Consider the following 27,218-nt stretch of genomic DNA (forward strand, 5'->3'; position numbering starts at 1 on the left):
TGTAAATCTTGGCTGATAAGATAAAGCACATTAAAAGTGCTTTCCAAACTATAAAGCAATAACAAATAAGTCATTTCATGTACTCTTTTCATGAAAAAAAGAAAAAAAACATTAGTGATATATGTTCAGAGGGACAAGGGAAAAAAGAAAATATTTCTACTGTAGTTTCAGTGACATCCTGACACAAATTAATTATAAAACCAATTTTAAATTAGATACCATCCATGTTTGTTAATAGAGTGTAAGTCTCAGAAAAACTTTTTAGTCATTAAGAGGTGCCTATTTTGCAAGCTGTAATTAACTGAGCAAAATTTTAGCATTTGAGATAATAAAAGTATTTTAGTCAGTGCTCAGTCCTTACATACTTTGCTCTAACCAACAGGTACACATTTTAAATCTGAATTTAAGTATGTTACTATCTTTTGAAATCAAACTTATTTTGTGCAGGTCTCCCCAAAAGGGGATTTTTCCATCCCTAGTATAAAATTTAGTTGCTTTAACCTAAGATAAAGTCAGTGATCACTTAATAACAAATCTATTGGAAAATTGCTAGACAAACTATACAGTCAGTACTTTGGAACAGATTACTAAAAAAGGAAAAACTAGGCATTAGGAGAGACAGTCACAGTAGAAAAAAATAAAGGAAATGTTCAAGGGAAAAAGAGTAATTCCTAATTATCTAATCAGTAATAACATTATAAAATATACCTATGTACATAAACAATAACACTAGACACAATGAACTTTTATTTTAAAGTAGGCTCCATGCCCATCGTGGAGCCCAATATGGGGCTTGAACTCATGACCCTGAGATCAAGACTTGAACTGAGATCAAGAGTCAGATGCTTACCCAACTGAACCACTGAGGCGCCCAACACAATTAACTTTTAAAACCTGACATTTTTGTATTCCAATATAACCTTACATTTAGGTAATCCCTCATAACAATATTTTATGTATGCAATATTTAGGTACTCTCTCATAACAACTACATGTGATAATCTTAAGTGATACTGGGGATAAGCAGCAAGCCAAATTAGTTTGTGACAACAAAAACCAACTAATTAGTTTGTAGCGACAAGTCAACAGTTTCCTTATTTCTTTTTTACACAAGAAAAAAAAAATACCCACACATACTTCCAACGCATAAACAAGAAATTTTATAACTGAAAAGTAGCTGACAAAGCTTCAAACAGAAGTAATCATTTGTAATCCTTTTAGAAAATGACAGCAGAAAAGAAAAAAGAAAATTCTTTCTGCATCCCTGACAGTATTTCCAAAATTTCTCATCGATATGGTAACACTGTAGATTCATACTACTACTGATATTTATTAATTACATAAATTGTTTAGTAAATTAAGCACCCTTATGGAGTATCAAGGAAATAAAGAAATAGTCCCTATTTTTTTTTAAAGATTTTATTTGAGGGGCGCCTGGGTGGCTCAGTGGTTAAGGATCTGCCTTCAGCTCAGGATCCCAGGGTCCTGGGATCAAGCCCCGCATTGTGCTTCCTGCTCTGCGGGAAGCCTGCTTCTCCCTCTCCCACTCCCCCCTACTTGTGTTCCCTCTCTCGCTGTGTCTCTCTGTCAAATAAATAAAATCTAAAAAAAAAAAAAAATTTTTTTTTTGAGAGCGCATGCGTGCAAGAACAAGCAGGGGGAGGGGCAGGGGGACAAGCTGACTCCCCACTGAGCAAGGAGCTAGAGGTAGAGCTCTATCCCAGGACTCTGAGATTATGACCTGAGCCGAAGCTTAACCGACTGAGCCACCTAGGTGCTCCAATCCCTATTTTAACATGCTTATAATTTATTAATTTTGTTACTACAAAAATAGCTTAAAAATTCTGCATCTACATATCCTTTGTTCTTCATACATTTTTCCTTTCTCATTTTGACAATAAAAACATTTGTTAAAAAAATAGTATTCTTTCACAGTGTTCCCTCTCATATACTTCTGTTGTTTTCCTAATCAAAATGTCTCCTAAGAGGATTTAACATTATCAATATTTTTTGTAGCTGAAAACAATAAACTAGATAAAGCAATTTCTCACAAGAAGCAGTTTCTAAAGGTTTAACTTTCATGTTACAGTGATCTGTTGTTTTTGGTTCGTGTGTGTGTGTGTGTGTGTGTGTGTGTGGTGGGTTTCCCCCACCAATAAGCAATTCTTGATGTCCTACAATTCAGCTCAATTCTGACACTGTCTACCCCAAGGTAGCATCAGTTCCCACAGGTTAAGAGTTCGGTCTTAAGAGACTGCTTCCTCCCAAACCCCCAGACATCAGTTGTAAGCCCAGGTTGTTACCTATACTCCTGACCAACGAGCTGTAAATCTAGATTCCCACGACCCCCTCCTTCCTTGGGTCTGATGAACTTGCTAGAGCAACTCACAGAACTCAGAGCAAAATTTACTTACCAGATTACTGGTTTATTATAAAAGGATATAGAACTAAGGAACAGCCAGATGGAAGAGATACACAGGGCAAGGTATGTGGCAAGGACAGGGAACTCCCATTCCCTCTGTGAGCCTGTCCCTCACCCCCAATCTCCACATGTCCACCGACCCGGAAGCCTCTCTGAATCTTGTCTTTTTTAAGTTTTTAATGGAGGCTTCACTACATGGGTTTGATGATCAAATCACTGGCAACTGGTGACTGAACTCAATTTCCAGCCCCTCTCCCCTTCCCAGATGTCAGAGGGTAGATTGACAGTTCCAATCCTCTAATCATGTGATTGGCTACACAGGGAACCAGTCCCCACCCTTAGCTGAGCTCCCAAAGGCACCTCATTAACATAACAAAAGACACTGTTGCAACTCTCAGGACTTAGGATGAGTTTTAGTTCTGTGCCAGAAATGGGGGACAAAGACCCAATATATATTTCTTACTATAAATCACATCACACCTTTTATCATTCTCACTGAACCACAGAAAGGTTAAATGAAAAGAAAACAGGAAGCACTTGATGATTGTTAGTAAATAGCGTAAGTTAGCATCTCTCTCCCCTTTCGTTCTTTTCTTCTCTACCTCCTCCAGGAACTATACGTATGCTAATATATACCAACCAGTCTTAAATTTCAGATTTCTAAACACAACTGCTGTGAGGCCACACATCGTTATCTTCTACCCTTCAAACATCTTCTCTGATAACCAATCACTCAAGTTGTCATTCTTGATGTAGTGGTCTAATCCCTACTCATCCTTTAAGATTCGATTCAGGAATCACTTGTTCTAGAATAAGCTATTCCCATTTCCACCCCTGCCTTGGACGGCTGCTGTTCCTTTGTGTTACCAAAGTGCATGATTCTATCAGAATACTTACCACTCTGTATTCTCTATTGAAATATTTGCCTGCTTCTGTCATCTAAACTGCAACCGCATGAGAGACCATGTATAAGACAATTTACTAAATTACACAGTGAACTATAATGGTGTAGACTTGATCATGGGACAACCCAAAATTTGGCCTTCAGAAGATACAATGCATATTCAGATAACCTTGTAGGGAAGGGTTTTTTAAGGTGTGGTCCATGAATGACTTGTATCATCATCACTTTGAGACTGTTAAAAAGATGGAGATTAAGGATCCCTCTCTACTTATTTTAAGAATTCCTAGTGTTTGTCATACATATGTAATACCATAAGAATTACTTTTCATTTACATCTTATAGGGCAGTGCAAGGGGTCTTGTATTAGGTCATACATAAAATTTTATCTTATATTATTCTAACATATTATGAGGTTGATAATATTTATAGATGAAGAAAAGGAAGCTCAGAAATATTGAGTAACTAACAGTCACAATGGCAAAAAATGGTCTAGCTGAAATTCAAACCTAGGACACTCTCAAATGCTCAATTAATAAACTTCTTGGAAAATCTTGAAATTTAGGTCATAGGGAGGTGTTAGAGCAAAAAATAGCAAGCAGAGCTCATGCTATGGCAAATATGTGATCCTTCTCTAGGACCAAGGTGTGGAAACTCAAAACCTGAAGTCCAAAGGAAAAGCAAATCTATTCGGCACATAGCATAATAGACTGCTCATCCTCTCTTAATTATAGCATCATGTATATATGTATTAATCCACAGTATGTGTCTATTGTTATTCCTTGCTCAAAGTATTTGATCTCCGTTCCCACAAATTCTGTTAATGAGTAATGCTCACCTCTTGAGAAGTGACTGTCATTTAGAAAAAAAGGAAGTGGTAGTATATACACATTAGCAGGGGACAGAGAGGGACTCTCAGAGAAAGAATGAAAGCTACATAGAGCGACAGAAACTAAATTTTATGTTTGCATACGTCTTCTTTATTCTTTTCTTCAACTTCAGAATGAAACCGTCAGGAAAAGAGGGATGTGATACTAGAGGGCATATATAACTAGTACCAGCAGCCCTTGCGGAGAAAGACAAAATGATACAGATATTCTGGAAAACAGCAAAAACTCTTCTAACAGCGGTCATTTTCCTGAGTGTTTAAAGGGTACTATAAATCCTATTGTATACTCAAGAACACATAATGTTAAATAATGTGCTCAGACTACACAATGCTAATGTAAAAGCCAGAAATTACTGTGAAACATCCACCAAATAAAATAAACTAAAAAACATGAATAGCAGAAATTTTTTCTTCTAGAATAGAATTCTATTAGTTATTCTGTGGACCATTACTTAAAATATCTTCAGAATACCCCCCCCCCCCCCCCTGCAAAAAGGTATCATTACCATGCTCTTTCCAGTGCAACTGTGGTCCTCATCTCTACTTTCTTGGTTGCTAAAATCAGGAGTGCTGATTGGCTGCACTGCATGGCTGTGGTATTCATCCTGAGATATTTTGGTTACAAACATCTGTTTTGCATATACTTTTTGGATTTGGAAACTCTTAGGTATTTATGGTCTGACAAATATTAGGAATTCATGTTATTGCCATTTTCCCAAACTCACACTCAATTTCTGTCTTCTCAGACCAAAAACACCACTTGATTGTTCTTTCTCAAGGTCATTTATTGAGCAGTACTCAGTTTGTACTGGATCTTCCTACAAATAATGGAATGTATACAAAAAACACTACTGAGGACCTATGAGATCGAGACGCTACCTGCAGGTCAGCCACTATCACCAGCTATAAAATACTGGACGAGAAACCTTAAAATCCAATGTCTTTATTTGTAAAATGAGGTGGTTAAACCAACTCTTTTTTTTAAAGATTTTATTTATTTGAGAGAGCGAGAGTGAGCAAGCATACGCGTGTAAGCCAGGGGAGGCACAGAGGGAGAGTGAGAGAGAGAGAAAGAGAATCTCAAGAGGACTCTGTATTGAGCGCTGAGCCCGACATGGGGCTCCATCTCATGACTCTGAGATCATGAGCTGGGCCGAAATCAAGAGCTGGACGTTTAACTGACTGAGCCACTCAAGTGCCTCTAAACCAACTATTTCTAAGGTCTTTTCAAAATATTTCATTCTATGACCCAATTATATTAGTAGAGACCCTGTAGGACACAGTACTCTGGAACTAGAATCCTAAATGCCAAAGACATAAATGCAACCTTTAACTGTTTTCAGCAAACCACCCAGCACTTGGCATATCCTCATCCCTAGACCCAAGAGAAGAGTCCACTCTTCTCTTCCCTAAATTAGCTCCCCCTCTTCTCTTCCTAATCCTTTTTTTTAAATCCACTTAGAGACCTAATATCCCTAGAATGAGTAAAAAAAAAAAAGAACTATTCCATGCTCTCAGACCACTTTGTATATACATCTATTATAGTCCTCATCCCTTTAACACACAAATTATTGCACTCTAATTCTTTTTAGAACAAAGTTAGACATAAATATCTGAAATAATTTTCTTTTCTCTTATTCAGCTCTGTAAGCCTGGTCCCAAACACAACGGTTGTAACATCTGTAATACCACAGAAATACAATTTAAATCCTAAAGGGCAGTGCTGGGCCAGGTATTAGGATATATATACACAGATACACACACAAAATCTTCTAACAATCCTATGAGTCTTTTAACGTTTATAGATGAGAAAAATGAAGCTACAAAATATTGAAGAACTTACTAAAGGTCACACTGGTAGTAAATGGTATAGCTGAAATTCAAACACAAAACTCTCATAAAATGCTGTATAAATGAATGGATGAAGTTTTCCTTCCTGATATTTTCAATGAATACTGGTTTTCTATAAAATAAAGAATCCAGGAATAGAATGAAGACAAAAGCCTAAAAAGGAATTACCTTATCTATAAATGCATATATGGCAATGTAACTGTTGCTAATTTATTGATAAGGGTTATTTCCATGCTAATACATGAGTGAAGAAAATGCATACACACATAAGCATTTAGAAAATTCTATTTACTTAACAAACGTCTGCTAAATATAAAGCATACTGTTTTGCTCAATTCCTAGGACCAAACTCCCTGGCTTAGTTCTCTAGTGTTTTTCCTGGAATTTGGTTAAACAGTGGTAAGAGAGCTAAAATGACCACAGATATACTCCTGGGTAATTTAGAGTTCACAATATTGTTAAATTAACACAAATAATTTATGTAAAGCAGACTTTAATGAAATATAAATTTCAACAAACAAAGCTAAAAGAACACATGTAGAAGTATAATTTACTAACCACACAAACATCTGCCTGTTTGCACGAACAGGTTGGGCTGATTAATAACTCCAGCTGAGACCGCAATTTCTCATCATCACCGAGAACCTGGTTAAATTTCTTCACAAAATCTTGTGCTTTCCCAGGGTCAGGCAAATTCTCTATAAAATTGAAAGAGAATCAGTATTATAAAATAAAAACTACTATACTAAACTAAAAGCAAGCTGTCTTAAAAATTATGCTGAGCTGTCAAAAAACAATCAGCCTAACTGGTTCTTAGAAATAAAATTAAGAGGATTATCTTCTCTTACTTAGTATTAAATTGACAGTCCCATTATGTAAATTGTCTGTTTTGATGTTTATTATATACATATGGAGTGAATAAACAAACTTACTTGCTATGGTCATCAGTTTTCCAAACATGGCAGAACAGTTAGCCTCTGACTGAAATTTAAAACAAAAACAAAAGAAGTCATATTTGCTACCAAATTTCTGTAAGAAAATCCAATTACACATTTTTAAAGGGAAAAAAAAAAGAACCAAACCAAACCAAAAAACACCACACACCAGCCACCAGACTGAACTGAAGATAATTGAAACAATTATCATATCAAAATTACTGTGAAACCATACATCAAAGAAAATTAACTAAAAATGTGATGAGTAGAAAAAAACTTCTTCCTGAATAGTTCTATTAACTATTTTGTGGTCTATTACTTAAATAACCTGCCTCCCAAAAAGTAATTCTGTATGGACAGCACAATAAAGTTATTACCTTATTATTAAATTTGTATGAAATTTGAATAATTTGGGATCAGAAATTGGTAAACTATGGTCCTATGGACCATCTGTTATTGTTCAAATTTTGGAGAAACAGTCACATTCGTTCACTTACATATTATCTATGACTGCTTTTGCAATTTTATAAAGGCAGAGTCGAACAGTTCACTAGACTTTATGACTGGTAAAGCCTAAGTTTTTACAATCTGATCATTTACAAAAAATTTTGCCAACCCTTGCTTTAGCATCAATAGACCCTTGAAGGGTCTCTGTCTATAATTTCCTAGTTAAGAACACTTATTCTAGTAGCAAACACACTTAGAAGTATATTAAGAAATTATTCAAGTTTCTTTCCCCCCATTTTCCAGAAGACACTGGGCAAAATTTTTTTTGTTAATTTGACTTTGCCATATTTATAGAATTGGTACCTAAATTTGATACTGACTACACTGAAGGACCCAAAATCATGGAGTAAAAAAAATCATGATTTCTCATAAAAATTTTATCTTGATGTTTAATTCTAATTATTTGAAAATTGATGAACCATGTGTAAATTCGTAGTATCCGAAATGATAAACTAGAAATTACCATTTCTTTGTTCATGCGAGAAAAGAAGATTTTGTTATATTCATTTACAGTTAAAATTTAGCTTGGAAAACTAGAGAAATTATGTGTAACTGACATTTGGAAAACACTTGAAATAGTTTTTACTTGCTTCGTTATATGTAACTACATAAAAACTGAATAATGACCATAACAAACTATTAATTTAAACAAATCATGAACCTACTGTAGGTTGCTTGTGCAAATCCAATAGTTCTCGTACATGACTTCTAAGCATGTTCTGACACTTCCACATTTCATTGAGAGCTCTGTTAATAAAGTTATAAATATGAAAAAAATATGTAATATAACAACAATCTGGTAATTATTCAACTTTACTACTTTTCTTGTTGCATGGGATAGATCATCATGCTTCTACATCTACCTAAAATTTTAAGCACCAGCACTTATTTATAGGATTAAGACAAGTCAGTTTAAAGTAGTAAATAAAAAAGACTTTTTATAAGAGAAAATATTTGAGAAGTTTAGAAGGATGAATAGGATCTTTCTAGGTAAATGGGGACTGAAAGACATTTTTTTTTAGAAAAGATTTTATTTGAGAGAGAGAGAGAAAGAGAAAGCTTGACCATGAGCTGGGGGGAGGGGCAGAGAGGGAGAAGCAGACTACCTGCTGGGCGGGGAGCCAAACGTGGGGCTTGAACCCAGGACCCTTAGATCATGACCTGAGCCAAGGGGAGACTGAGCCACCCAGGCGTCCGGGGACTGAAAGACATTCTAAGCAGAGGAAACTAGAATGTTCTGGTACAAAAAAAAAGATAAAATGTCATCAAAATACCTGGGATAGGTAACTTAAAAAACTCTTTTGTACAGATTTGGAGCAAAGAGTGTGAATGAAGTAGCATTAGGAAGCTGGAACATACTGTAGAAAAGGATCAGATCATAAAGGCATTTTCATGGCAGGCTAAGAGGTATTCATGAAGGGCTATAGAAATAAACTTCTTAGAAATGATGTAGATTCAAGACACCAAATTTAACTTGAGTGTGTTTATTATTCTACACTTCTTTCTCTCCATGAAAGCAGATTTTCTTCTCTCACAAACCCAGTCCATAATTCCAGGTGCCCAAAGGGATCTCTGAGACATTAGTCTATGTTGGGAGTATTATTTGCCAATATTTTGAAATATAAAGAGACCAAAACCTTAGGCTAGGGATTTACTACGTAGGGTGAGCATTAGGAATCACCCCTGCAAAATTAAGAAAAAAATGATGGCTAACGCCTCCTAATATAATACACTAAGGATACAAAGTTACCGCTGTTGAATTTCTGCTGAAGATGCATAATCCCAATCTAATGAGGAAACACTGGATGAACCCCAACTGAGGAAATATTCTACAAAATTGAACTGGACCATGCAATACTCTTCCCCAAACATCAAAGTTGTAAAAGACAAAGACCGAGGAATGGCTCCAAATTAAGAAACTAGAGACATGACAATGAAATATACAATCTGTAATCCCAGAAAGGAAAAAAAAAACATAAAGCACATTACTGGAACAACTGAGGAAACTTAAATACACATTAGTCAATAATATTGTATCAATGTTAAATCTCTTGATAGGAGTACTCTGGTCATATAAGAGAATATCCTTGTTCTTAGGGAATATACACTGAAATATTTAGGGGTAAAGGGATCTAACGTCTGCAAATTACTCTCACATGGTTCAGAAGAAAATATTTATGTAAAGAAAAAGTATATGCAAATGGCAAACTGATAAAGCAAATGCTGAATCTGGGTAAAATGCTTTGTACTACTTCCACAACTTCTCTGTAAGGCTGAAATTATATGAAAGTTAAAAAACAAATACATAAAATATAATATACACACACACACAAGCTGAGGTTCTTTTCAGAAGAATCAGAATTCTTAGTGAGTGACGGGACGTGTTTACTTTTTTAAAAAGCTTTATTACTGTGGAGTGACCACACATCCTAGTTGGCCTGGGACAGTTAAAGTTTAGGCCAATTGCCTGATCAAAAATATTAATAGTGCCTTTCAGTTTCAAAAATATCCCGGTTCAGACAACCAATCACATGGTCATTCTATACAGAGGTGATCTCAATATACTTTTCTGATTAAGAAGCCGTATTTAGTTCTTAGGATTAGTACTGTAAAGCTCCAATAGTGTAATTTAGATCCCTGTGAATAGGTAGACAAAAGTAATTTTGACATGGGGATTTCTTTGAATCCCTGAAACGGTATTATTGACTCAGTTGCCAAATATGTCTATGCATATAGGAATATTTTTTGCTTTTATCTAAACTTATAAATTTTTCTGTATAAACATTTATCTAAGGTTCTTTCTTTCTTGAAAGCATGTGTGAGTGCGGGGGGGTGTGGGGGGGGGCAAAGAGAGAGAATCTTAATCAAGCTCCATGCCCAGACTGTCGCAAAATCTGAGCCAAAATCAGGAGTCGGACCCTACTGACTGAGACACCCAGGCGCCCCTGAGGTTTTTGATTCAACTAGAAGAAGCAACAACCCTATCAACAATTAGATAAGGTAATTTTACAAAATCTTTAACTCCAAACAATCATTTAAAAAGTAACTTACTTGACAGCATTTGGATCCAAACTAGCATATAAGTAATACAAGCATTTCATTCTCTCTTCTGTTTCCAGGTTGTGGGGGACAAGATACTGTGCAAAGATTTTCTCTACCAACAGTCTATGAAACAAAAAAATCCCAATAACAATTATTCTGGTTTTTTTCAGATGCAACAGCCCTTTTATATTTTAACCATCTCATGCAAAGATACCAGACCTATGTGTGTAAATACAATGGAAAAGATTAGTAGGTGACCGGTTCCTTTCCTTGGAGTATGGTTTTTATTTGATTGTTGGTTTTGTTTTGTTTTGTTTCTGAGTAATCTCTATGCCCAACGTGGGGCTTGAACTCATGAAATCACAAGTTGCGTGCTCTACTGACTGAGACAGGCAGGCACCCTGGAGTATAGTTATTTTAAAATTTAGAGCTGTGGTTGCTATTTGTGGCTTTACTTTTTGTCAGTATGGAACATTTGTTCTAAAAGGGTTATATGTTACCCCTAAACACAGGGTGCTGCTAGGCTGTTCCAGCTATTCTTCATCAGTCCTGAGGTATAGGAAATTACTTAACACTACATATAAAGCTACGATCAAGAACAGCTAATTCTCAAAAAAACAAAACAAAAAACCCAAATCCAAAACCAAAAAAACCCTAACACACACACACACAAAAAAACATTAATTTCCTCCAATTACAATCCAACTCCTTTCCCATGTCGTCGTTTAATAAAATCAGGGGGATCTTCCTTCACATCACTTCCTGAAAATTTAGCTTTTCCTGTGCACATCTGATCTCTCTTCTCTCCACAGTTTAAATTCCTTAATGATACTGGAATAACCTTCTTGCTAAGCTTATATTTATTATCCAGAACCATTAGAATAAGTCAATACAAGAAATCCTCATTAATCAATGAAATACACAGCCAGTGATGCCGAAATAATCAGTCTAATTCTATAAAACATTGCAAAGTACTTTGCAAAAACCAAAATCATTACTACAACCCAATATAGAATTACAAGTAACATTCAAAAAATGAAAACAATGTAAGTCCTTAACACAAGAAAAAAAATTTTGTAACTAAATATGGGGATGGATGTTAAGTTGACATACTGTGGTGATCTTTTCCCAATATATACAAATATAGAATCATTATGTTTATACACCTGAAATTAATGTTATGTGTCAATTATACCTCAATAAAAAAACACCATAGCACTTCCTCTACTGATACTTACAGTGTCGCAAAAAAGTAAAAATAACAACTAGCAGTTACTGAATAGTCCCATATTGATAGGCATTGGGTTAGGGAGCTTTACGTTCATTTTTTATTTAATCCACATGACCATCTTGCATGGAAAGCTTTATTATTACTTTGTAGAAAAAACCAAGGTGCACAGAGGTCAGTTGTGCAGAAGCACACATCTAATAAGGGGCAGAATGAACATTTGGTCTCTGGTCTGACTCCAAAGTCCATACCTACTTCACTAATGATGCTACTTGACAATTTGTGCCAGAGTCTTATTTAAACATAGAACGTATAAATGGGCAGAAAGTGATTTCCAAATTTAGAAATTAAAAAATTAAAAAGTATATGTCAAAAAATTAAAAGCATTTTTATATTCAACCATTCTACCAACATGTCAGACTCACTTGTCATCGATGCTATTCTGATAATAAATATGCAAAAGCTTGTCTTTTATCCAGCTGACTTTCTCTGCAGCTTCCTTTCCCGCTTCACCATGAAGGCAGTATTTCTTATAAAGCTGAGCCAGACCCATCATAGCTTCTTTTCTTACTCGCCACTAAAAAGTATAAAGTTTATTGAATGAGCGAGATACCAAACTTTAGTATACAAACTGGCATTTCTTCACTAGGTTTTACAATCATATGTACATAAGCTGGCATAGTATTTATTTTCCTAAGACGCAACAAATTGCTTTACCAACAATTTTGAATACATTTGTATTTATAAATCAGACTATTTTAAAAATTGTCGAATGCAAATACTACTAAATCACCTACCAATTTTTTATTTCACTCACAGCCAAGCAATCGGTAGTAAATCTTACAGATGATTTCATTAGATTCTGTCTAAAAAAATTTGCCCAAGTTTTAAAAGTGATAAAAGGTAAAAGAGAAAGTGTGATTTACTCTGCAACCAAAAGCCCTATCATCTGGAATATTTTATCCTAATTACATTCCTTTTGATATTAACTCAGAATAAAAACAAAATTTAGTATCAAGATCCTAGAATTACGAAGTTGGAAAGAACCTTAGTGATCATTTTAAGTGAATTTCCTTACTTTATAGATTAAAAGGGCAAATGATTTACCTAGCCACATACTAGTTAGTGGAAGAAGACTCTTTGGGACTTCCAGAGACTGGAACAGTTTGCTAGGAGGAAAGAAAGTTGGCAGGAAGAAGGTCGATGAAAAAGGAGACTATAAAAACCTACAGTTAGAACCATGACAGTGAGAGGTAATTAAAAAAAGATATTTGTCTCAATAACAAATCAGAGCATACGATCTTTGGTTTATTTACATTATTTCTTTATAATCTTTTGTATAATTTCCTCATTTTTAGGCTATTTAGATGGAATGAAACTTTGTTCCCATATAACAGGTAACAGATGCCTTTGACATTTCTCACATGAGAAACCAAAGACTGTAAGTAGCGAAATCTAAGATTAAGTCCTGTCCCCACATTTTATAGGGGAGAAAACAAATGGTACACAAGGTCATCTAATTTACTGCACCAAAATCCAGATCCTAAAAAATATCCAGTAGATGCTATTATGACCATATCATGCAGCCTCAGGAAGATTCATTTATTCAACTCCTTTAGAAACTATAAACAAACATTAGTAGAAGCAGGAGTGAAATGTTTCTAAAAGGAGGAAGTAACACAAATGGTAATACCTTAAATTGAGGTATGGAGGTGGGGGCGGGCGGGGGTAGAGTTACCAGCTAACCACTAGGTAGAGCGTCATTTCATTTAAATTAAAGCCAAGAGGAAAAACTTGTTCAAAGTTATAATCACTGATATAGTTGAACATGTTAAACAGTGCCCACATGATATATCTGCCTCCTCTAACAAAATATTTAGAAAGAACTTAAAGAATACCTCTTGCTGTATTTTATAACCAAGAAAAACAGAATTTTACTCTGAAACTATTGCTAAAGGACACTTTTTTTTTTTTACGATTTCATTTATTTATTTGTCAGAGAGAGAGCAAGCGTGCACAAGCGGGGGAGCGCAGGTGGAGGGAGAAGCAGGCCCCGCTGAGCAGGTAGCCCGATGCGATGCGGGGCTTGCTCCCAGGACCCTGGGATGACGACCTGAGCCAAAGGCAGACGCTTAACCGACTGAGCCCAGGCGCCCCAAGGACACTGGTTTTATGAGGACAGTGTGTTTTCAACCATGCCTCAAATAAAATAGCACACTGCAAAGGTAACTTTTGTTAAAGATGTTAATAAGATGTCTAATCAGCTTGCCTTGCATGTCTGTCTCTTGCTTACAGTTGATAATATTACTTAGCAACAGCTTTTGTTGTTCTTAGTACTACTCTTCCTTATCAAACCATGTTTTTAACTGTGACCACAGACAGGAAATCACACAAAAAAGTATCTGAACATACAACTATCATTTCAGCCCTTAGCTTGGCACAGCACTATACAAGTATCACTTTCATATAAAGTATGATATTCTTTTAGTCCAATGAATGACAGATCCAGCTAAGTTTATACATGGTCACTTTTGAAAATGTTAACTATAAGAAAAAAACATAGGTGATCACTCACTATTCTTTTGAAACTAGTAAGTGAAAAGGTAAAATAAAACTTTAGAAATAATTCCTATTGTTTTTAGCAAACACTTTATTTTTTTAAGATTTTATTTGAGAGCGAGTGAGCGAGTGAGAGTGAGAAACAGCATGAGACGGGAGAGGGTCAGAGGGGGAAGCAGACTCGATGTGGGACTCAATCCCAGAATCTCTGGGATCATGACCTGAGCTGAAGGTGGTCGCTTAACCAACTGAGCCACCCAGGCGCCCCTAGCAAACACTTTAAATATAGTAAATAACAAAAGAATAAAATTCCTCAGATTTTACCCGTTTATCCAGTGTTCTTTCTCTTACAAAGCCCAGTAGCTGATCATTTACTAAGGCAAGGTCTCTTTTGGCAGCTGTTATTATAGTAACAATGACATCATGACGAATAGCCTCTTCGGGATCATGTGATCTAACTTTCAAATATTCTGTAATAAGAGAAAAAAACTAAAGCTAAATGTTAGCTATGTTATTTGTCACATTCAGAATGACAGAAAAGACTAATGCTTTAGGCTTTTATCCATACTGAAACAATGTTTGTAAAATGTGGCATGAATTAAAATCATTTTATTTTTGAGGTGGCAATACCCTACAGAATCACAAAATAAACTATACCACGCTATTTACTACTGGAGTCACATCTTAATAAATAATGTATTTTACGTCAACTGTTCTGGATAAGTCAAATCACAACAAAATATCTGATTTATATATTCAAAAAATAAGTTATAACACAAATTAAAAGAATTAAAAAGAAAAGTGGTAAAAATGCTTATAGCAAGTTTGCTGACAGGTGTATTCCTGTACATTGCACAATATAAAATACAGAATAACATTCTATGACCTCTAAAAAAGATTCCTAAATAATTACAATACAAACAAAACCAAAACAAAAAAATGTTTCTTCTTTTTTGGTAAACAGCATTTTGATAAAAGCATTTATTTGCCAATACCAAATAAGCAGGTTCAAACGCTCTATGTTCAAGTGAAGAATGAGAAATTCTAGTCTACTGCAGGAGATAATCACTTTCTGGGTTATTATTAGATTATGTTACTATATTTAATTATCACATAGGTATAATGATTTGTGCCCAAACCCAATGTATACTTCCTCAAACTATGATTTCCAAAAAATTCTAAAAGATTACAATATGAATGCTTCAAGTGTAATTTTATTGTATAAACATGAAATCATTTATCAGTCCAGGACTGATAAAAATCTGAAATAGTGCCAGAGTTAAAACTTATTCAGATACTAAATTTAAGGTCAAAGTCCACATCTAAAATATATTTGTGTGATTACTCTCATATTTATAATAAATCAGCCAGCTTACCTGTGAGATCCTTTGCTAAATCTGGGTGATTCATTAAACAGTGACTGGCAAATTTCACACTTTCTAATCTCACAGGAACGTGAATGTCATTAAATCTACATGGAAAAGGTTGCTAAAGATTAGTTTTAAGGCAAAATAATTATTTTCTAATAAGGTATATCTACAGTAGGTAAGTGCCTATAAACAACAGTTACTGATTAAAAAGTGTGTTATTTTATAATGACAATATGTTCTTAAGGGAGAATATAAAAAGATAGGTAGTTCCAAAAAACATTTTTGAAAACAGAATGTTTACCATGCTAAAACAAACAAAAGTATAAACATATCCCCAACCCAAACTTCATACTTTGTAGAGCCCCAAATTTAAGAGCCTAATTATAACACAAAACAAAAAATAATATTTAAAATCAAAAAATCTACTTGAAAAAAGTTTATGGGGGAAAATACTGGAGGAATAAGAGGTAGAGAGCAAATCATATGAGAGGCAGATCCAGAAGTTCAAAGCTAAGTTCATAAAATGCATGTTATGAAACTGCTTTACAATGGAAAAGTTTCATCTCCTGGGACGAACTTGTATTAAAGTACTCTTATAAAGCTTGAGTATATTGTAAAAATGCAATAAATATGAAACACCACACGTAGATCCAAAAATGCACATAATAAAGGTAAGCTTAACAACTCTCAAATTTAACATTTATTATGGGCAATTTAAGAAACATTCGTTAATTATAAATAATCTGTTTTAGCAAGAAATATTTTTATTTTTAAAGTAATCTCATAAAATAACCAATTAAAAGTTATATAATAAATGTCTTTTTTAAAAAAGATTTTATTTATTTGAGTGAAAGAGAAAGAGAGAGCACAAGCAGGGGAAGGGCAGAAGCAGACTCCCCCCGCTGAGCAGGGAGCATGCTCCAGGATCCCAGAATCATGACCTGAGCTGAAGGCAGATGCTTAACTGACTGAGCCACCCAGGCGCCCCAATAAATGTCTTAATAAATAAAAATAAAATAGATAGTTAATAAATAAAAATTAAATACATCTTACTTTTTTCTTACTTTCTTATATAAAGGTTAAAATTACAATAATTTTACTTTAATAAATCTTGCATTTAGGATTTATAAATTTTCTGCCAGAGAAAAATGAAAACACTACCATTTATGATAAACTAAGTTACAAAGTATCAAAACACTTATTGCTAAATAATTAAAGAAAGTAATACAGTAAAACAGATACACTGGTAATATATCTTTGTTTCAATGAACTGGAGACTGATTAGAAATGGCAGTCAATGTAAAATTATGAATATAAGAAGTCTCTCTCAGTTGATTTAGTTTTTACAAGTAATTGTTTTGCTGTAAACACCAAGGACAGAATCACTCCTCTTGCTTATCGACAAGTATAGTTGCTTCATTCCAAGTTCTCATAAAATCAAGTTTAATTACCCAAAATAGCATTTACAGACCTTCAAAATGGCCTGTTCTGAGCAAATTAAGACTGTCAGTGTCAGATTTTTCAAATATTAAAATATAACTGACAAGGGGCGCCTGGGTGGCTCAGTCGTTGAGCGTCTGCCTTCGGCTCAGGTCATATCCCAGGGTCCTGGGATCGAGCCCCGCATCGGGCTCTCTGCTCCGCAGGAAGCCTGCTTCTCCCTCTCCCACTCCCCCTGCTTGTGTTCCCTCTCTCACTGTGTCTCTCTCTGTCAAATAAATAAATAAAATCTTTAAAAAAAAATAACTGACAAATCTAACTTGGGATTATTATAATGAATTTACTTTAAGAAAATCTCTAGGCCCACCTTCTGAATCAGGTGAATTAAACAATGATAAATCTAAAAGTTCTTCAGAATACTAACAGTAAAAATTGACTTTTCATGGTTTGAAGCAAGAAACATGTAAATGGAATGTATTTGATAAATTTCATAGATTTTTCAACCTTACCATCATGTTGAATAGATCCTAATAATTCTAAGTTCTTGAGAAGGAATATTAAAAGTTATCTGAATGAAAAGCAATGTTATTTTCAATTTCAAAATCATACCATAATACCAAATTAGTTCATAACATACATCATTCAATTAGATAAGCTACAGACCTAAACAATAAACACTAGTGAATGAATACACTGATGGACTCAAGAATGGCATGGACTGGATCATTATGTCTTCAGTCTCATAATTTAAAAATCTTAAGATGGAACATTCTCAGATGTTGCCTATCTATTTATTCTAATGACATTACTGTAGCACAGAAAGATTAAAAAGTGTTATGTGGTAAATAATCATTCTTCATAAAACATCTGATCTACAATTTATTCTCCAAGCAAGACAGCAACACAGATACTAAAAAAAAAAAAAACCCACATATCAATTAAAGTTTTGATATGTGTGGTTTTAATCAAATGGACCATACTGACTGGCCTCCAAAACATAAAAGTCAGAATCCATAGAATTGTATGTTCTCTTACCGTCCAAGAAAACATTGCCAAAGAGGACGATTCTGTGTTGCCAAATCAGAATCTTTAGAACCAAATAATTTAGCTAAAAGTCGAACAACAGCTAATCGCTCTTCTCCATCATTGCTCTAAGGAAAAAGAGAAAATAAATGAAGCCAAGGTTTATTCATCAGATTACAGAAAATAACATGAATCATTCCTGAGAAGCTATAGTTTCATATTTCTGCTTACAATGATGAGAACTTTAAAATATCATATGCTCTCATTTATTATGTGGAAATTGATGTGATTCCATGTCAGACTGTCTGGTTCTTTGTTCTTATTTCACACCCCCTCCAACTGCTAATTTTCAGTGCTTGTTTGCAATCTACCCAGACATTGTAGAAACATGAAGATAATCATTCAATTCTAACATTCCCTAAGAGCTTGGAAAAAATTCTGTGAAGGGCAAAGCTGCAAATAATTCCCACCCTAATAAATTTTTTCTTTCTTTCTCTCTCTTTTCTTTAAGTAGACTCAACACCCATTGTGGAGCCCAATGTGGGGCCTGAATTCACAACCCTGAGATCAAGAGTGCTTAACCGACTGAGCCACTCAGGAGCCCCCCCATCCTAGTAAGTTTTCTTATAAGAAATCTTTCCTGCCATTTGAGGCTCCAACATATATTATATCATCTAAGGTTTTGACATATGAAATTTTAATCAAGACTACCCCTGGGGCCCCTACCTTCGACTCAGGTCATGGTCTCAGGGTCCTGGGATCAAGCCCCACATCAGCTGCTTCTCCCTCTCCCTCTGCCCTCCCCTGGCTTGTGTTCTGGCTCCCTCGCTCTCGCTCTATCTCAAGTACATAAATAAAATCTTAAAAAAAAAAAAAAAAAAAAGGATTTCCCTAACTTACTGGAGAACATAACACTGAAGAATATCATGATTCAGGAAAACTCATTTTTTTAAAAAAGATTTTATTTATTCATTCGAGACACAGAGATAGAGAGAGCATGAGCAGGGAGAGAGGCAAAGAGATAGGGAGAAGGAGGTTCCCCAATGAGCCAGGAGCCCGATGTGGGGCTCGATCCCAGGACGCTGGGATCATGACCTGAGCTGAAGGCAGATGCTTAACCATCTGCGCTACCCAGGCACCCCTGGGAAAACTCATCTTAATAGAAGAACAAGAATGTTAAGAAGATCTAAAAGGTCAGCTAAACTGAACATTACAAAAAAATCAAAACTTAGTTTGAAATTGTTTTTTTTTTTGATAAAGGCCTCCAAATTTTTTAAAAATATTATTATTATTTTTTAGATTTTATTTATTTATTTGACAGAGAGAGACACAGCAAGAGAGGGAACATAAGCAGGGGGAGTGGGAGAGGGAGAAGCAGGCTTCCCGCGGAGCAGGGAGCCAGATGTGGGGCTCGATCCCAGGATCCTGGGATCATGACCTGAGCCTAAGGTAGACGCTTAACGACTGAGCCACCCAGGTGCCCCAAGGCCTCCAATTTTCTTATCCTGAATCAATACACGCTATGAATTCTGTTCCAGTTTCACTAGTGATGTCACATCTTACTATAAATTAAGTTATTCTGAAACCATGTGCTCTGTGAAACTTTAAAAATCACATATTCACTAGGAAAATAAAGGGAGTAACAAAAAGCAATTGCTTTTTCAAGTATTCATATACAACGTGTGTCTAGAGTAATACCAGAAATCCAATAAAGAAATATTCATGGAAAAAGACAGCAGTTTAAAAAAATAAAGTACATGGGATATAGTCTTTGTTATGAATAGCTTATCTTTCAGGAATAGGGGTTTTGTGGGTAAAATAGGCACACTTATCAAAGGGGTAAAAATGAAAACTGTATCAAGCTTTAACATTTGTAATTACAAAAATGATTTTCTTTGACAAAGTTTTTCTCAAGCAATGTGACAACAATGCAGATTAGGACCTTTTAGTAAGTCCAATCAACTAACCAACATGATTTATTTTTTTAAAGAAAAATCAGTCTATCTCTTAAATGTCAAAAACTAAAAATAAGTGGAAGTTTTATTCTACTTGTGACTACTTCGGTGGTTTAGTGATTATTTCAAATGATGTAACATTTTATATCTATATTTTTAACTACTGAAACTGAGTGAAAACTCAGCCTCCTACCTTTTTAAAATTTAAAATATATTCCTTGAGTGAGGCTGGAATATGATTATAGTGATGGTAAACTGATTTTGGTGCAAAAATCATTTGGTGTCTCTGAGGTGGTGTCTCCCTCAGTCCACACACAGAAACCTAGAAATCTAGTTCTCAATTCCTTCCCACCATCTATCATGGCAATCTTATTTAAGGATTGAAGAGGCATGACTTTTCATATTCAGACTCTATGAAGAGATTGAGAGAAAATATTTTAATGCCTTACGCCTAGAAATAAGTTGGTATGGAAACATCTTTAGGCTGTTATTAAAATAAACTCAATATTAAAAAATAAAACAAAGCCTTGTTCTCTATATAATATTTTTTACATAACAGACTTTCTTAGAAGCTTGGTATAATGTCCTTTTATACTATAAATGACAAATATTTATAATGAAGACAATATGGACAATTCTTTATTTTTAATTTTTTTGGAGAGGGAGGGAGGGAGAGAAGGAGAGAGAGAATCTTAAGTAGGTTCCATGCCCAGCACTTGTGGGGTGGGGGGTGAGAAGCAGACTCCCCACTTAGTGCAGAGCCCAATGGGGCTTAATCTCACAACCCTGAGATCATGACCTGAGCTGAAAGCAGGAGTTGGATGATTAACACCAACTGAGTCACACAGGTGCCCCCAATATGGACAATTCTTAACCATCATGTATACATGTTCAAAGAGTCTGAAGATTGTAGTTCTAATCTCAAGTCTGTTTTAACTGTGCAACTGGGCAAAAAAATATTTCATCTTAAATTTTTCATCTCAAAAATCAAAACTATAATGTTGGTCCTAACTATACCACAGTTTGATTTAAGGATCAAATAAGATATTGGATATAAAAAGCCTTTCACAAAGTCGAGAATATTAAGCAAATGTAAGCTGTTATCTCACACAGTTCAACTGGGATAGGGGATCGAGTGTCAAGTTTTTCCTATTTTTTGAGGAGTTATGAATCTGTTTAGTTGGCTATAAAAAATAAGATATGCCCCAAGTCATACAGTAAAATTTTTGTCCTTGACCTATACTATGGAAGGTTCATATAGTTATAATCAAGATCCTTTGAGCACTCAGTTTGAAATCTTTTGATGTTCTAAAGTATATCTACCTAATAATAAATACTATTTAATAACAATATGTATTATAAGGGATAATATCATTCTTCATATCTATTATTTGTGTCACTGTGTTTGTCAGATATTTAACAACTAGGAGAGTTATAATTTTCCCATGTAATTCTCCTATTACACCCAGATGAGAGAGACTGTTTTACTGAAATGATTAAAAATGTATACCTTAACTAAATGTAAGAAGATAAATTGAACTCACATTTTATTCTTTTAAAGAGTAAAACAATAATTATCTTTTACAAAGTTATATGTAAATTTTTCTCTTAAAGCTTAAAGAGCTTAAAAATTATAGTCAGTCCTACCTTTAGTTTGAATTCAAGCTGCGGCATGACAGATAATAATAAATGAGGATCTATTGCAAAAAGTTCCTGAATCAGATCAAATACATGTTCTGACAAATCACTTACTGATGATCTTCCCAGCACCAGGACTTGATTGAAAAACTAAAGGAGATATTAAACAAAAATAAAATATCCATTTCACTTAAAAACTTGGACAGATTTTTTTTTTATAAACATGTCTAAAAAAAGATATAATTAGGCATTACATATACAACTGAAGGGGATGAAACAAAACATATTTCAATTACTAATATATGATAGAATAGTCATTAAAACAGAATAAACCTCTAAATATCTAATTATGAAAGTTTTCCGAATTAAGATGGTATTTCTAGGAATCTTCCATAAAAGCAAAACAACTTTGATAGTTTATGTAATTCATTATAAAGAATTTTATAGAGAAATTACCTTATAAGAGAAACTTTAAAGTCTCAATCTTTTATTTTCTGCCTTTTATTTATGTCTAATTTTGCCATTAAAGTAATAGAGAGTACTTAAAGGTGGGGGCTTTTTTTTTTTTTAAATACCCAAAGTCAAATAGATTTTGACTCAGAGTATCAAGAAGGAAAAAAAGTGATGATACAAAAGCTAACTGGTAATTTAAAAGAATGCTAGAAAGAAACAAAGAGAATATCAAAAGCACAAATTAAAAGACACCTCCATTCCCTGCCAATACACAGACACACATAGGAAAAAAATATTAAATTTAAAAATGATAAGGAGGCAGTTGCACATAACTGATGTTAAGTATATATTTTTGGTAGTATCATCAAATAATATATTTCCTTTGAAAAGCAAAATACACTAAAAGTTAGAAAATATTCTTACTATGTAGACCGTGGAAAAATAAAAAAAAAGTTTTAACAAGATTAAAAAATACACATATACAAAAATGATTACGCATAAAACACTAATTCTGGAAGGATATATTGAAAGTCTATTGGTAATGGTTATTTCTGAGAACTGAGAATAGGGTATCCAGAGTTGAAGAGAGACACTTTTCACTATACATTCTTTTGTGAAAAGAAACTTTTCTTTTACCATGTTTAAATATTAATTTAGTAATATAAGTAATACTAATAATTTATGCCATTAATATACTCTCACTTGGGTTTTTAGATGTGGAAAATAATTCAACAACAGATAAATGCTACACTCAAGACGGTAACTATTAAAGGAAAACACTGAAAATATCTAAATGCAAGATAATAAGGAAATGGTTAGATAAATTATGGATATATATCAATTCAAAGAAACATTTGTGGTCATTTATATTATAAAAAAAATAATTTCAAAATATAGAAATATACAGACAATTCAAAATTTTATATAGAGTATGTAAAAAAAACAGGTACGAGTGTGAGCAAATATGCAATAATGGAATGAACAGCTATATTAGGAAGAATTATAAATTATTTTTTATTCTAGATTATTGATTTTCTTAAGTTAAAAAAACTTCAATAAAGTAAAAAACAGTATTTTTATTAATATACAACAGATATTTAAGAGAGAAACAAAAGAGTTCAGAGGAATGACCTAGGAAAATAAAGGTAAAGAAGAAAGGAGAAAGTGAAAGAGATCAGCATACTCAGGAGATAAAAAGATAAATATAAATACAAAGGCAGTGAAAGAGGGGTGGAAGTTGTAGACAAGTTTTTATAAAATATCCTCTATCTTATGCCATTTAAAAATAATGTCAAAGCTTATATAGTTATACTGCATTTGGTCACATCTGGATACATCAGTTCTTTTATGTATTTGTTTTAAATAGATGAAACTGTTTATAGGCTAAACAAAACTGTATGTGAAAGGTCTCAATAAATTAATACAATGCATTAAGAATTATACAATTACGGACAAAATATAAACAGAAATACATACATTGGCAATGCACGCCTCAATAGTTTGGACTGTCCTTTTCAATAAGACTTTTGCAAGGTCAAAGGACTGTTTATTTAAGTTCTGGAACACAATAAAAATATGCCAAGTTACAAATGAATTCGTGAATTTATGAGATAGAACCATGATGACACTATAATCTTCAAATCTCCAAACTATAAAGCAAAAAATATCACTGAACCCCATTCAAGGTTTTACCTGATATTCTCTAGTCAAGTGGTCTTAAATGCAGAAGTTGCAAAGAGCACTATAAATCAAACACTAAAATATATTAGACAGCCAAAAGCCAAACTCCTTATTTTGTTTAGTTTTACTAAACTGAAAACAGACCTAAGGCTTTTTGGGTTTGTTAACTAATTTGAACTGCCAATTATACCCCTGTATCCTAAATACACACCCATACCCACACCCACACCTACACCCTGTGTCATCCACCATCCTAAGTAAGTACTTCATTGTCTAATCAATGTGTGATCTAAGAAAGAGTACACCTGGAAAGTGTTCCAAGAAAAATACTTGGTCAATTAGATAGTTTTGAAACACTGAATCCTGTGTTTGCTTCTCAAGATTCCCAGTGCCACTGTAACAAATTAAAGGGTCTGAGAAAGGCCACAGAAAAGACATATTCAATTTTTAAAGACTTATTTGGAAATGGATTTCTTGTTTTAAAAAAATAAGTACCTATCAGCATCTCTAAACTGAAGTTTTGGACCAAACTGAGATTCATTTACCATCATCTCGCACCTCTCCCAAAAAGACACTAGGAAACTCTATACTCTCAGTGAGTAATAACAAAATTTTTTTTAAAAAATATTTATTTATTTGAGAGAGCGAGAATGAGAGAGAGAGTACATGAGAGGGGAGAGGGTCAGAGGGAGAAGCAGGCTCCTCGCCGAGCAAGGAGCGAGATGCAGGACTCGATCCCGGCACTCCGGGATCATGACCTGAGCCGAAGGCAGTCATTTAACCAACTGAGCCACCCACGCGCCCAATAACAAACTTTTTATGCGAAGAGCCAGATGGAAATATTTTAGGCTTTTTGAGTCATACAGTTACTGCTGCAACTACACAATTCTGCTGTTGAGTGTGAAACAGCCACACACAAAATGAAAATCAATGAGAATGGCTGTATACAAAAAAACTTCATTTACATAAACAGGTAGAGAACTAGATTTGGTCCACAAGCCATAGCTTCTTGACCCTTGCTCTAAGATTTTATTCCACTGGCAAAAGGATAAGATTAACTCAAAATTAAGGCAACCTTTCTATTTCCTAAAACGGTATATAAATTTCCTAATCATAAAAATACTAACTAGAATATAAACATCAAATATGCTATCTATTCCTCTTTGTTTTTCCGCTCTTATTTTGCCTGACATGCACCCCCCTACCTTTGCCATACTTTCAAAATTTTGGCAAATTACAGATTCATTTGAATTAATAAAATGCAAATAATATTTGGAAGCAGAAGAACTTCTAATTAATTGCATTATTAGATAAGTGTTAATTAGATACACCGTTCATCTAACATCTGATCACTGTACCATTAGAGGAAAAGAGCAGGAGGGTAAATATCAACAGTAAGGTATGACTGAGTACGTAGAGCTTGTGGAAAGCTAAGTCCTTCAGTTTCTTAGGAAGAAGTAGCAGAAAGAAAGAGAAAAAGGAAACAGGGAGAAATATACAGCTGTGAATCATCTCTTTCCCCTTAACATTAACCATATAGCTCCTGCTTCTGCCCAAATCTTTTTCTGAAAATGCCCAAGAAAAATGGATTCTGAGAAGAAATACAATTCCTATGTCCCACATCTGTGTTACAAAGAAGGAAATACATTTTCCTTCCCCGCCCCCAAAAAAACCCAAAACAAAAAACCAACACCTAAGACAGTACTCTTTCTAATTCCCACATTACATATAAGTGGTAAAGGTGAAAGATTTTTGTGTTCCAGAAAATAGGAAGCACTTCACTGAATGAAAATCTTCTACAATATATATTAATCAATAAATCTTCTAAAAACAGTGATTTTAAGACTGATGTGTGTTACACTATTTTATTGGGGCTTGAAAATGATAGTGGGAATAATGTGAAATTACAAATTATTTTTCATATGTGTAGTACTATCTTTAAACATTAACTCTTAATATCTTCATATTATACAGACCTTATGTGCAGGAATGAGGTTAATAAGAATGGAGTCTAATAATTCTTGAGTAACTCCATCACCTTCCATGATGATAGAACTCATCAAGTCCAGCATGTGCATTTGTACCTTCTTATTGTGGCTATTGCTTAAAAAAAACAAAGAAGAAAAAAAATCAGGCTTACAAAAAGAAAATTATACATCCCAGTTTAAAACAACTATCTCAGATAAAAGAATTTTTACTTGAAGAATCCATACCAATTAATAGCAATGAAATTTTGACTGCTCTATTTACTTTCTCGTTCTGCTGACTGTAACAACAGCTGTAAGGTATTGTTGTAAAGTATTTTACAAAACCAAAGACTTTTAAAATGAGTTAAGTCACTACACAATTAGGATTCAGAGTGAGTTAAATTCAACCAAACAAAAACATCAACTTTAAATAAAGGACATCTTTGCTTATATGTCCCCAGATTTCAAAAGGTGATAAAATTTTAATTAAGAAAACAAAAAAAGTACAAGATAATGATAATAGACAGTTTTTCATCCTTTTTATTCTTTTAGATCTTTTTTTTTAAAAGATTTTATTTATTCATTTGAGAGAGAGAGAATGAGAGAGAGCACATGAGAGGGGGAGGGTCAGAGGGACAAGCAGACTCCCTGCCGAGCAGGGAGCCCGATGTGGGACTCGATCCCGGGACTCCAGGATCATGACCTGAGCCGAAGGCAGTCGCCCAACCAACTGAGCCACCCAGGCGCCCCCTCTTTTAGATCTTAATACATTCCCCAAAACTATAAACACCAAAAAGCCCTCAACCAATACAAGCAATTTTTGCTATCTTTTGTCACTAGCGATTTTATTTTTTTTATTTTCTTTTTTAAAGATTTTATTTATTTGAGAAAGAGAATGAGAGACAGCATGTGAGGGAAGAGGGTCAGAGGGAGAAGCAGATTCCCTGCTGAGCAGGGAGTCCGATGTGGGACTCGATTCCAGGACTCCGGGATCATGACCTGAGCCAAAGGCAGTCGCTTAACCAACTGGGCCACCGTCACTAGTGATTTTAGTTCACCAATACTGAAAATCAAAAGTCTGATAAAATTTTTATCAGAATTTATGACTAGAAGGTTCTGAAAATGCCATTTGGGTATCTCACAAAGAATTTCAAACAAAATGAAAAGTCAACAAGGTATAAAGCCTAGAATCAGCTTTAGCCCTACTTCTTTAGCTGAGCCAGTGAAAAGTCAACTGTAGACCTCCTCAATAAATATGTCTCTACTGCTGATCCAGTACTTACCTAAAAAGACTGGCTATAAAGCTGTTATAACTAGTAGAACATCTAGGCTTCTCTCCTTCTGACTGCATCTTAACT

The 27,218-nt window shown here is 34.3% G+C and overlaps 1 protein-coding gene across 3 annotated transcripts in view; it reads right to left on the reverse strand.

Annotated features, from left to right (window-relative positions):
- Positions 1 to 27,218, reverse strand: part of PDS5A (PDS5 cohesin associated factor A) — a 136,578-nt gene that overhangs the window by 54,612 nt on the left and 54,748 nt on the right. For all 3 annotated transcript variants that reach the window (XR_012377887.1, XM_025887114.2, XM_025887115.2), the window contains exons 6-16: positions 25,870 to 25,996; positions 23,690 to 23,770; positions 21,770 to 21,910; positions 18,180 to 18,295; positions 15,711 to 15,805; positions 14,659 to 14,804; positions 12,201 to 12,352; positions 10,557 to 10,670; positions 8,171 to 8,252; positions 6,996 to 7,044; positions 6,622 to 6,761 (exon numbers count right to left, since the gene is read on the reverse strand). Coding sequence is in view for 2 of the 3 variants with exons in the window: in XM_025887114.2 (XP_025742899.1) it covers positions 6,622 to 6,761; positions 6,996 to 7,044; positions 8,171 to 8,252; positions 10,557 to 10,670; positions 12,201 to 12,352; positions 14,659 to 14,804; positions 15,711 to 15,805; positions 18,180 to 18,295; positions 21,770 to 21,910; positions 23,690 to 23,770; positions 25,870 to 25,996 (1,243 nt within the window). In the remaining variant the exon portion in view is untranslated. The remainder of the gene's footprint in view (positions 1 to 6,621; positions 6,762 to 6,995; positions 7,045 to 8,170; positions 8,253 to 10,556; positions 10,671 to 12,200; positions 12,353 to 14,658; positions 14,805 to 15,710; positions 15,806 to 18,179; positions 18,296 to 21,769; positions 21,911 to 23,689; positions 23,771 to 25,869; positions 25,997 to 27,218) is intronic.

Source organism: Callorhinus ursinus, unplaced genomic scaffold (assembly GCF_003265705.2).
Source record: "Callorhinus ursinus isolate GAN/ISIS: 27379988/994484 unplaced genomic scaffold, GSC_fseal_2.0 scaffold4, whole genome shotgun sequence".
In the NCBI taxonomy this organism is placed as follows: Eukaryota; Metazoa; Chordata; class Mammalia; order Carnivora; family Otariidae; genus Callorhinus; species Callorhinus ursinus.